Source organism: Octopus bimaculoides, chromosome 2, assembly GCF_001194135.2.
Source record: "Octopus bimaculoides isolate UCB-OBI-ISO-001 chromosome 2, ASM119413v2, whole genome shotgun sequence".
Lineage (NCBI taxonomy): Eukaryota > Metazoa > Mollusca > Cephalopoda > Octopoda > Octopodidae > Octopus > Octopus bimaculoides.
Genome location: NC_068982.1, coordinates 174,779,856 through 174,792,741, shown reverse-complemented (window position 1 = coordinate 174,792,741; position 12,886 = coordinate 174,779,856). Strand labels below are relative to the sequence as shown.

Sequence of the window (12,886 nt, the reverse complement as noted above, 5' to 3'; positions counted from 1 at the left end):
TGCCGAAAGCACAGAAAAGGAAGAAGTAAAGTAACGTTTCGGGTGAAAACCTTAAACAAAGTAGACTAAGAAGGAAATAAGCAAGAAGAGAAACTAAACCTGTTTAAAACATGTGTGTACCTTTCGGCTACATGTTATCATATTAAACCGTTATCTCAACACATTGTTTTCTCTCCCCGCCCCATTTTACTCTCTCGTCCTTTTCTTCCAGAGAGTCAAACAAATACACCTGTTTGTTTTTCCCCCACCTGTCTGTCTTTTTGTTTTCTGCACATTTGAACCACATGTATGTATGTGTGTGTGTGTAGTTATGGTATATTCTGTTAAGAACGTAGTAGAGTACAGTACAAAGCTCGTCCACCTTCAGATTTCAGGCAACTTAATTCTGGCCACGACAGGCAGAGAGGTTGATCTTGAAGCAGAGAATCATGTCGCCTGAGGATACACTAGATCTCATAATGCAGGGAACAGTTGCATAATCAAGTAACTGCACGCCTGAAGAACTACATTGCGTGAAAACAATTGTTGGGATTAAAAAATAATGTCCAACCGTACTCCCTATTGTTGACTCCAAAATTTTTCAATTATCTATTCACACACGACAGAAGCCCAAACGCAAACCCAGAAGTACATATAATACTATTACTGGATAGCACAGGGTGAAATCTGAAGGTGAACGACCTTTATACTGTACTCTACTGTGTTCTTAACAGAATATACCATAACTATATACCTGTGTGTGTGTGTGTGTAGATACATACATTCATGCATACTAAACATGCGGACAGGCATGCATATGTATATATAGATATGCAATCTCTCTCTGTCTCTCCCTCACACACACACACATGGATAGGGGGAAGGAGCGTGGGAGAGAGTTCGCTGAATTATTATTGTTACTTAATTGTGTTGAATCTTGAAAATGCATATTTGGTGCAGTGGCAATATCTTGGTATTTTCTCGGCATGCTTGTTAACCAAGTTTTCGTTACTTAACAGAATGCACGAGGCTTCATCAAGGCACAAGTCACATACGCCGGATAGTGTATTATATTGGTGTGCATTTTTTATTATTGACCATTCTATTCCATATTTTATTTTTCCTTCTTTTACTCTCCATTTAAGGTCCACTAGTGATGTTGCATGTCACTTGCTTATTTTTCGAAATGAGGAGATATGGTTGCGATAACGAACTTTAAAATGGTCTTTGTAGGCTCCTATGTATGTGTATCTATGTTGTGGTGTGGTGATTGTGCATTTGTATATGATGTTTTTTTGCATGCATTGGTTCCTGAGTGGACATGCAGATTTCTTATGACAGCTGCAATGATTTGCACTGTTATCATTTTTGCAGTTATTTTTTCAATTATATCATTAATTAAATATATTCCGTTAGAATATTATACACTGACTTTATAATGTGTGCTCTTTGTATAAAATGTCAAAAATATTAATACTATAAAGTATTTAGACATTAATATGAGCGATTATATATACTGTATTTTGAAATAATAGCATGAAATTCAATATCAAAAAAATTCCTCACGAAGATATATATGTCTAAAATAGTATTGTATTAAAAATATATGTAAATATATGAAACATGACAGTTTAAAAATTTGTAAATTAATGCATCTTACGATCGTTTCACGAAAGTATTGTCATTATAATGGAATCCATTGTTGATACACATTGATAGACAATACTTCCGCTCGTCAGAGATGGAGAAGATAAGGTTTTTATAATGTATCGAATGTTGTTTTATATATGAGAAAGTATTTTTGAAAATAGATTAAAATTAACTGGTTTTGATTTATGCAGGCTGACTTTGGTAATAAAAGTTAAAGTTTGTGTATATATCCTTGGTAAGTTCATCTCAGTAATCCATGACTGGTTTTGATTTATGCAGATACACTTTGGTAACAAACTTTCGAGTTTGTATGTATATATCCTTGTTAAATTCATCTTGGTAATCCATGACCATTTTGTGTAAACAGTACCTTACCCTGCATTCCATATTTGAGATGTAGAAGGTTGATTTTGGTGGTCCAATCTCATAAAGTGGATCCTTTATGATCAGGTCAATGGCTTGATTGTGATGAGTCCCCCAAACATTTCCCAAAGCAAAGTTGCATCAGCAAAAGATTATAGTGACTGTCTGGTGTTGTCCATTACAGCTTTCTGGAAGCCAATCAGAGCATTACAGCAGAGGTTTACTGCAATCAACTTGCTGAAATGCATGCTCACTTGCAAAAAATGAGACCTGCATTGGTGAATCGATGCGGCCCAATTCTGCTCCATGACAATGTTTAGTTGGATATAAAGATTATCTTTTGGTACTAATACAGCTTCTGTCACTGACAATTAATTTTTAATAAGGCTGCTGCTTATTTGTGACATCAAACTATTGGATGTTGTTAAACATACCTGGTTGCAATGCGCTTCACATTGTTTTAACTTTCGAATGATGCCACCTTGCTGGCTAGCTGGGCTGGACAATATTCATCCTGATCAGAAGGCTAGTCCATCACATGGTCACCTATTTACAGCTGATTGGACTGGAGCAACATGAAATGAAGTCTTTTGCTCAAGAATACAATGAGCCACTCGGTCCAGGAAGTATCAAACCTACAATCTTGCGATTGTCAATGCAACACCCTGACCAGTAAGCCTTCACACACACACACACACATTTGCGTATGGATGAGGACAGCTGTGTGAAGTTTCACATCCTAACAGTGGAGGGAACTTCTAGAAGAGGTAGACCCAGGAAGATCAAGGAGGAGGTGGTAAACACAACCTTCGAATGTTGGGCCTCACAGAGGCAATGACAAGTGACTGAGACCTTTGGAGATATGCTGTACTTAAGAAGATCCAGCAATCCAAGTGAGATTGTAGCCATGGCCGATACCAGTATCGCATAACCGGCCCGTGTAAAAGTACCCTTCAATCGTAGAGCAATATGCTGTGCTTGAGAAGACCTGTTGAGTCAAGTGAAATTGTTGTCATGGCTGATGCAGGTCCACTTGACTGGCACCAATGCCAGTGGCATGTAAAAAGCACCATTCGAGCATGGCCGATGCTAGTACCAGTGGCACATAAAAAGCACCATTTGAGCATGGTTGATGCAAGTGCTGCTTGATTGGAAAGTGGACGTTAAATGATGATGATGTTGCATATATATATATATGTGTATGTATGTATGTATATACATCTGTACATAAATTCACACACATACACACACTCACATATACATACATAGGCATGTAAATGTAGTACACACACACAATTATATTTGTGCAAGCAAAAGGTTGACAGTCAATTAAAAGTTTTCTTTGTGAGCTGACTTCATCAGACTGTAAAATTGATTTGTCTTAGATGCTTGTCTTGGATGATTTGTCTTAGATGCTTGGGTTCAAGTTGTGGGTGGAGAATGGCATGTATGGTGTAGTTGGAGATTATAAAATAATAACTTTTGAACTAAAGAAAGATTGGATTGAAAAGTAAAAAATAACCTCTCAATAGATTATTCGAGTGGGTGAACAAGAGAAAAAAAAAAATGAATTATGCTAAATTGGAGGTAAGATGTTAGAATGGATTACTAGGTGGAGGAGGACAAGGAGGATAAGGACATTATAACATGATATCAGTCACAATACTTGACAGGTACTTTATTTCATTACTCGCTTTTATTCTTTTACTTGTTTCAGTCTTTTGACTGTGGCCATGCTGGAGCACCACCTTTAGTCGAGCAAATCAACCCCAGGACTTATTCTTTGGAAGCCTAGTACTTATTCTATTGGTCTCATTTGCCGAACCGCTAAGTGACGGGGACATAAACACACCAGCATCGGTTGTCAAGCAATGCTAGGGGGGACAAACACAGACACACAAACACACACACATACATATATATATATACATTTATACGACGAGCTTCTTTCAGTTTCCGTCTACCAAATCCACTCACAAGGCTTTCGTCAGCCCGAGGCTATAGTAGAAGACACTTGCCCAAGATGCCACGCAGTGGGACTGAACCCGGGACCATGTGGTTGGTAAGCAAGCTACTTACCACACAGCCACTCCTACGCCATTGGTCACAAAAATATGAAAGACAAAGTTAAACTTGGTAAGATTTGAAATCAGAATGTAAAATGCCAGAACAAATGTCACAAGGAACTTTGTGTGAGACTCTGATGATTCTGCCACTCCACAACAATAATAACAATAATTGCTTTTATGACAGGCTCAAAACCTGAAAGTTGAAGGAGGGCTTAGTTGATACTATCAATCTCCAGTACTTGACTGGTACTTAATTTTACTAACCCTGAAGGGAAGAAAGTCAAAGTTGACCGTGACACTATTTGAACTGATGATATAAGGATCCTACTAATTCACAATAATAATAATAATAATAATAATAATAATAAGGATAATAATAAAACATATGACAATTCAAAAGACATGTCAAGTGGACTAAACTCACTTGCCATTCTTTACCATTCTTTACTTTTAAAGGATCTAAATAGCTATGGAAAGAGGCCATCCAATTAAAAGAAAAATCACTCCATGTGGAGAATGCATGTCTTTTAAATGTAAACAAAATAAGCATCATTCGAACACAAACTGAACTGAAATTTTTTTTAGGATTCACTGTAGTTGCATGTCCTGCTAAAAATGCCTGCCAAATATCCCTCAATTCACACCCTAAACATCTTTAGAAGAGTAGAGCATATTACAAAATACAGTCCCAAATATACTGTCTGAATATAAGATGGAATGCTTTTGTTCAAAAACCTGAGGCCTAGACAACAAAAGTTAAATGGGGGGTCTAGCGTGGCAGAGTTGAAATGATTGGAATAATTTAAAAACAACAACATCATCATTATGTTCTGAGTTCAAGTGCCACCACAGCCTACTAACATTTTCATCATCTCAGGAGTCAATAAAACTGATTTTATTTTCTCTCAAAATGTGTGCGGCTTTTTCACTCATCTAATAAGTCATCATCACCACTACCAATAATAACAGTTTCAGATTTTGCCACAAGGGCAGCAATTTTGGGTGAGGGGATGAGTTGATTACATTGACCCTAGTATTTAACTGGTACTTATTTTATTGATCCCAAAAGGATAAATGGTAAAGTCGACCTCGGCAGAATTTGAACTCAGAACTTACCAATGGTCGAAATACTGCTAAGCATTTCGTCCAGCACGTTAATGATTCTGCCAACTCACTACCTTACCTCTACTGATAATAATGAATTCTTATTTAGGTATAAAAGCCACTCTCATCAACTCCAGAAGGATAAAAAGTAAAATCAGCCTTGACAGGATTTGAACTCTGAACATACCTCAAGGTATTTTTGTTCATGTAGTTCAACTGATTCTGTTACTCTATCGTCCAAACTACATCAACGATAACAATAGCAACAACAATGACAAAACAAAGACTGCCTTTTCCCCATCACACCCAGTTTCTAATTTTCCAATCCATACTTTAACTGATACACCCTTAACTATCACATTAGTGCCAAGTGTGTCCCATGGTCAGTGGCATGATATTCATCCCATTTTCTTCATGCACAAAGGAAAAATAACAATTCTAAGAAATAGTAAAAATAATCAACTTTGCAATTAAACTTTTTAAAAAGCAACTACAATAGCAATTAGATTATTAAAACACCAACAGTAATAACAACGATAGATTAAACTTCAGAATTTTTTTACTTACCCAGTAGTAAAAAGAAGGAGAAATACAGAAAACAGTTTGATGACTGCTTGTGTGGTGAATGTAGTAGTGTTTATATAAATACTGTTTATATAAATGCTTGGAAACCATATAAAATCAACAACCACACCTTCAACTTTGATCAAGCGAATCTGTTCTTTGTTGAGAAGTGGTTTATCTTTGTGTCTGACATTATTATTATAATGAGCTGAGAAGGGAGGTGGGTGGATTCTCAGATTTGGTGGAGCATTGGATAAAATACCTCATGATATTTAATTACATCACTTTATGCTTCAAATTTAAATTGCATTGAAAACGACTTTGCTTTTCAGCCTTCTGGGGTTGATAAAATAAAGTAACTGTCAAGTACTAGTGTTGATATAACTGATAATTTCTTCCCTAAAATTTCAAGTCTTGTGCCCATGTAAGAGATTATTTATTGCAATGATCTGAAAGGGCAGTGAATACACATAATCAATAGAGTGTTAGACAATATACCAATATTTACCAGTCAATACAATTGATTATACACTTCCCCCAAACTGTTTGACTTTGTGGTAATGTTAAACTCATTATTAGAGCCAAGAAGGCAGTAAGTAAGTACTGTCACAAGAACAGTTCGACTTGTTGAATGATGGAGGTGCAAAAAACACCTTCTGTAACATGTGTTGCAGTGAATTCTGTATTGAAATGATGCAATCCTATCCGGATGTCACCAAATTGGCCCTCAAATTCATCGTTCCATTCACAACAATGTATGAATGTGAAATGACTTTTGCAACTTTACACGCAATTAAAACAAAGGCTCACAATAAACCGTATCACAATTACTGAGTCTAAACATACTTATTTGAACAAAAATAATACTTAGAAAAATCTATTTTTTAAATAGTTCCCTTTTCAATATACTTTGTAGACAAGAGAAATATATTGAACTGATTTGATTCTCATAAAGTCTACAGTTCATTCTGTGACCTGCACTGGAATTTGACCTCTAATTTTCTTATATATTTTTAAAGGTTTAATCAAGGTGGAAAGGCAGTATCCATTACTCCTTCTGAATCATCTCTAAAGCAAGGAATGATGTTATTCTCAGACTGGAGACCTGGGCCAAATGCTTATAACAGAGTGCACTCTTATAAAAGCATCCAAGGACCAAATGATGATGCTAAACTGGACTCCTCAAAGACAGGAGGAGTCCCTCAGATTGGCATCCAGTCTGTTTCTTTCTATCAAATTTTACTCATAAGCTATCCATTGACTCAAGATGCTGTGCTGTGGCATTGAACCTGAAACTACTAAGTTGTGAAGTGACCTTCTTAACCACAAAACCATACATGCACCATGGCTAACTAATTTTCAAGTAATAATTGAATGCAAGTAGGTCAGCATTAATTCTATTACAGTCTAGAGTGTCTATACATTACTCAACTTGCAGAATCTATACTATATATTTGTTTGTTTAAAGCAGGTGTCATATTTTGTGTTATTTTACATTTCTTTTGGAGGATTGTATTGCATAGGTGTGTGTGTGTGCATATATTTACTCACTGATATACACACAATCAAAAAAGAACAATTACCACAGTAAAACATTATAACAACAGTAATAATCCTTTCTACTATAAGCACAAGCCTGAAATTGTGTGGAGAGGGGGCTAGTCAATTACAAGAACCTCAGAGCTCATGTGGGTACTTATTTTATCAACCCTCTTGGGAATGAAAGACAAACTTGACCTTGACAGAATTTCAGCTTAGGACATAAAAATGGATGAAATGCCACAAAAAATTTTGTCTTCCAGCTCACCAATAATGATTATTATTATTTTATTATTAAGATTATAGCAATTATTATGCACACTGTCATGATCAATTATTATTCTCCAAGGACAATCTAGATGATTGAAGCAAATGGAAATGCTGAGACATTTAGTTCAATTGCTTGGTAAGATTGTCTAAAGGAAAAGATAGCCCTACTGGTAAGATTGGCTAAAGGAAAGATAGCCCTAATGGCAAGATTGTCTAAAGGAAAGATAGCCCTAATGGTAAGATTGTCTAAAGGAAAGATAGCCCTAATGGTAAGATTGTCTAAAGGAAAGATGGCCCTATAGACAAATCTCTCGAATTCCTCAAATCCAACAGCATTTACCAGTATCACAATATCCTGCTGAAATTGATATGAACTTTCTGTTGTTGAAAAACCCATGACATCACAGATACAATGTGACCATATGTTTTGCCAAACACCATTCGTAGCTGAGGATTTCACTTCATCTCATGACTCAGTAATGTTATTCACTGCAACCAAAATATTGAACCTTCTCTATAAATCTCTAACTAAAAGTTTATCCTCCTTAGTTTATCAGAAAGACCATTTAAGTAAGCTGGATGGTACAGTACCTTTCAACAGCAAGGCAAAAAAAAAAGTCTTGAAAAGTGCTCTAAGTTCTCCAACCAACAAGATCACAATTATATTAAACTAGGAATAATCCTTGAAAGACATCAGGTTTTGGAAGTGATATACAAGGAAGGACTTTAATTTCATATCATCAGTAGCATTTTCTCCTGCAAGAAACATCAGACAATTTTTGGAAGTATTATAAGTTTTGCATTAGAAATTGTTAGAAGTGGCACTATCATCATACAAACTTTTAGCTTTCCCTTGAGCATTAACATTCATCAGCTCATTACTTCCTGTCTGACTGTTGATCCACCTACTTAAGAGCCATTTCCCTTTGGCCATCAGATCTACAAAATTTCTAGGGATTTAATGAAGTAACTGCTTCTCTTCTCGATCTTATTTTGTCTTTGTTGTCACATATTGTTTCCTCTTGTAGACATTGCAAATTTTAATGTTTTTGCAGTATGGCTGCCGAATTTTTCTTTTACATCAAGTTTACATCAGAGCTTTCTTGCTTTGTTTCTTTCTTGTCTTTGAGTCTTCTGCATTGAAGGGCTATGTCTCAATACCATGCAGCATTACAGTTCTAACACATGCATCATACTAGAAGACCTTTGTTACCAGCAAAGTAATAGCTTCCTGAACATTTACAAACTCTTCTTACCCTTACTATGAATCCTGAACACTTACCTTCCTTGCTAATTTGGTCACTGATGACATGGAAGCTATTGACTACTTTCAGTGAGTCAAATGAGCATTGAAGAGAGTCTATTTCAAATGAACTCTCAGTGTATTTGCCCTCTCTATAATCCTACCTATACTAACATTATGGACACATGAGAGATGTAGTCGATGTAATTGGAGTCCCTACTTATTTTCTGCACATTAAGCTAGGCCATTTCCTTGACAATGTCCCATTATGCATATCTGTTATTTCCTCAGTAGTAATTTCTTTTGAGAAATGTCATTCTCTCTCTCTTTCTCTTTATACCAATCTATGTATGCTTTTTTTTTTCTCTTGGAGGCTTGTTCTATGAAAATTTATTAATTTTACTACAGAGGTGTGCCAAGTCTCTCTCTCTCTCCCCTTATATTATTGTGTATTTTGCTCTCTCCCTCTAAGTGGCTTCCTCTGTGAATGTTTTACAATGGAGGTATGCCATATTCCAATTTCACAGCACACAAATGTTGTGTATCTTCTCATTTCTTGGAGATATCCAGGTGTGCCTGTATCAGCTGAGTGATTACTTATGATCTCTTTATGTTACCATTATTTTCAAGGTTAAACCTTCATCATTAAATGTGTTAAATTGTATAGATAAGCTCTCATTTTCTTTTCTTTTACTCATAATAGCTTCCTCAGAGAAAATTTAGATGGAGGTACATCATAATCAAATTTAGTGGTTTATGAATATTGCACATCGCCCTATTTATTGGAAATGCTAATGTCTTTTCTTACCAGAAAATTGATTATCTCCTTATGCTACCTGTAATTTTAGGCCTTGACCCTAAATGCTGAAAATTATATATATATATATCACCATCACCATTTAACGTCCACTTTCCATGCTGGAATGGGTTAGATGGTTTGACTGGAACTGGTGAGCCAGAGAGCTGCACCAGGTTCCAGTCTCATTTGGCATGGTTACTATGGCTAGATGCCCTTCCTAATGCCAAAGTTCTTGATCACTCGTCATCACGTCTGTGAGGCCCAACATTCAAAGATCATGCTTCACCACCCTGCCCCAGGTCTTCTGGGTCTACCTCTTCCAGTTAGAGATCAGCACTTCTTCACACAGCTGTCCTCGTCCATATGCATCATAACCATTCAGAGCAGTCATCTCTCTTGCATACCACATCTGATGTCTCATGCTCAACTTTTCTTTCAAGACACTTACACACTGCTGTACATGCACACAAGCATAATACAATCTGTCTTTCACTTTCAGAGAGAGGCCTTTTGTAACCAACAAAGGGAGAAGCTCTCTGAACTTTTCCCAGCCTATTCTTATTCTAGCATCTACCTCTACTGCTGACTTGGTCACCAAGATAAAGGAAGCTATATATATAATCATCTCTTAATGTATGCCTTCCATGTTGACATGGATATATATATCCTCTATTTCTCTCCCTCTCTCTGAAAGGCTTCTGTGAAAATTTATCTTAAAAAGCATATAGGCTGTTTTCAAATTTGGTTGCTAGTAAATGTTACCTATCTCCACACATTTCTCTGGGGTGCCTATGTGTGCTAAGTGATTAATTATTAACTCATCAATTTTAACCATCTTCTTTACATGCTACTCATATTGCCTATATGGACTCACACTCTCTTCAAGCAACTTCTACTGAAAAGATTTATTTTACAAAGCCATGTTCAAATGTTGAAGTTGCAGATCTTGTTGTTTCTAGGGTGTACCAGTATGAGTTGAGCAATGAATTATTTTCTCTTATCTTTTTGGTAAGGTCTACAAACAAACACTGTGTGTAGTCCTTTGTTCAGTGAAAAGCCATGGAATGACTGGCATACTCCCTACCAATTCAATATTATGGTCATTCAGTTACAAAGGGATTAACATGAACAAGTTAGACACAACAATAATTTTTCCAAATCCGTCTCAATGGAAAACAATGTAAAATCAGGATGCATCCTCATGCCTACTTTCTTTGCTATATTCTATTCTTCAGTATGATGCTCATATGGGACACAATAGATTTCAATAAGGAGAAGGGCCACTATATCTGATAATGCAGAAAGGTGTTTTTTCAACTTAAAATAACTAGTTTCACAGCAAGACACAACAATTCATCGAAGAGCTTCCCTTTAGCAGCAATGCTTTACAGGTTTCCCACACAGAGTCAGCCCTGCAATGTATAAATTCTTGCTTCACAGTGACTACAGAGTTTTTTTCAACTGTAAGAAGACATACCTTCAATCAGCTGACATCTGAAGAAGGTTACCACCATTAGCAAGACAGTTCACCAGTTTAACTTGAGGTGTTTCGTGTCAAATGCCACTATCAACAAAAGGTTGGCAAATTGTACAAGTACCCAGAACAGAAAGCATCTCAAAAAAGGCACAAAGATCAGTGTGTACAAAGTCATGGGTTACCTACTGTCTACTTGAGCTTTTACACAAGTAAATATCTCTACACTATCTTCAACATCCACTAGAGTTATTTCTTTTAACAACATTGAAGTCTTTGAAGGGATGAAACACATGCATCAGGTCACAACTATGCTGAGCAGACCAGATATCCAAGATGACAGATAATTACTATCTCAAGATTGCACTGTATGGTGAACTCTCCGCTAGCCATCATAACAGAGAGGCACTAAAAAGATGCATTTTCTGAAGAATTCTCTTGGTGTCTGTCTCATTGACAACCACCAGGGTCTACTATAGCCTCTAACTGGGATGCTTAACCACAAAGCATTCATTAGCCCCATCTCGTTCTAGAACATATAGATGGCTGACCTTCTGAATAAAAGTATTTCCCTTGCAGCTGGACTTACCAGTTAATTCTTGGTCTTGTCAGCCACCAGCAAGCCTGCAGTTGAAGCCAAGCTATGATCAGGATTCTACCTATAATTTGCCATTAAGCGCTTGGCCGTAATACTACAAACTGTGTATATTTGCTCTTAGTCTCAGTTCTTACTCTATATCACTCTGTGTATAACTGGCTCTCTTTCTTCATGCTTTCCTCTATGACATTTTATTTAGAAAAGAGACAATCCATCCCTTTCACTGCTTCCTTCTTTCTCCCTCTATAATACTGATCACAAATCTGTCTGTTTTTTTCTCAGTGACTTTGTGAAAACTTATTTTAAGATATACTTACAACCATTTCGTATGCAGAAGACACAACCCGTCATTCCTCCTTAGCCTTCCCTAACTAGGCATCATCCACATGTCAAACTTGCATTGATTTCATGAGAGCTTGAGAGTATCCTTCAGTGAGGTGGCACTAACCTTGTCCCTTTTAACAGCAGAAAACGAACAACTCAGCTACTACTAATTTCATGAAAACACCACTGCATCACATCCCCTAAATCTGCCTAGTATTTAACCAGAACTCTCATGAGTGCTCCAAATGTTGGGCTACATTATCACTGATGAGCTTCCCTAGCATAGCTAGAACAGAATCCCAAAGACTAGGATTGCAGTTGTGAGCCCCATGCCAGTAGCACGTAAAAAGCACCATCCGAACATGGCCGATACCAGTGCCGGTTTGACTGGCTTCCGTGCTGGTGGCACGTAAAAAGCACCATCCAATCATGGTCGATGCCAGCTCCTCTGGCCCCTGTGCTGGTGGCATGTAAAAAGCACCTACTACACTCTCAGAATGGTTGGCGTTAGGAAGGGCATCCAGCTGTAGAAACACTGCCAGAGTAGACTGGGGCCTGGTGCAGCCTCCTGGCTTCCCAGACCCCAGTCAAACCGTCCAACCCATGCCAGCATGGAAAACGGACGTTAAACGATGATGATAATATCTATATATATATTCTTTTATTTGTTTTAGTCATGTTGGAGCACCACTGTGATTTTGCACTTTTACATAGGATTCTTCTTTGGTTGATTTCTTGAGGGTGGTGGGATTTCATATCACCACTCCTGTATGTGCTTTTCCTTTGGTTGTTAGTGCATTTGGTGTATGAAGGAGTTTAACACTGCTGCTCTCATCTGTACCTGCCCATGGTTCATCAAGTACTGTGGAGAGTAGAATGTCCAATTCCTTTATGAAGACATTAACACCCA

At 37.1% G+C, this 12,886-nt stretch overlaps 1 protein-coding gene across 1 annotated transcript in view; it reads right to left on the bottom strand.

The window, feature by feature from the left end:
• Positions 1-11,655, bottom strand: part of LOC106871738 (3-oxoacyl-[acyl-carrier-protein] reductase FabG) — a 59,606-nt gene extending 47,951 nt beyond the window's left edge. Inside the window, exon 1 of the mRNA XM_014918356.2 lies at positions 5,733-11,655. Coding sequence (XP_014773842.1) covers positions 5,733-5,840 — 108 coding nt within the window. The 5' untranslated portion in view covers positions 5,841-11,655. The remainder of the gene's footprint in view (positions 1-5,732) is intronic.
• Between the last annotated feature and the right edge of the window lie 1,231 nt (positions 11,656-12,886).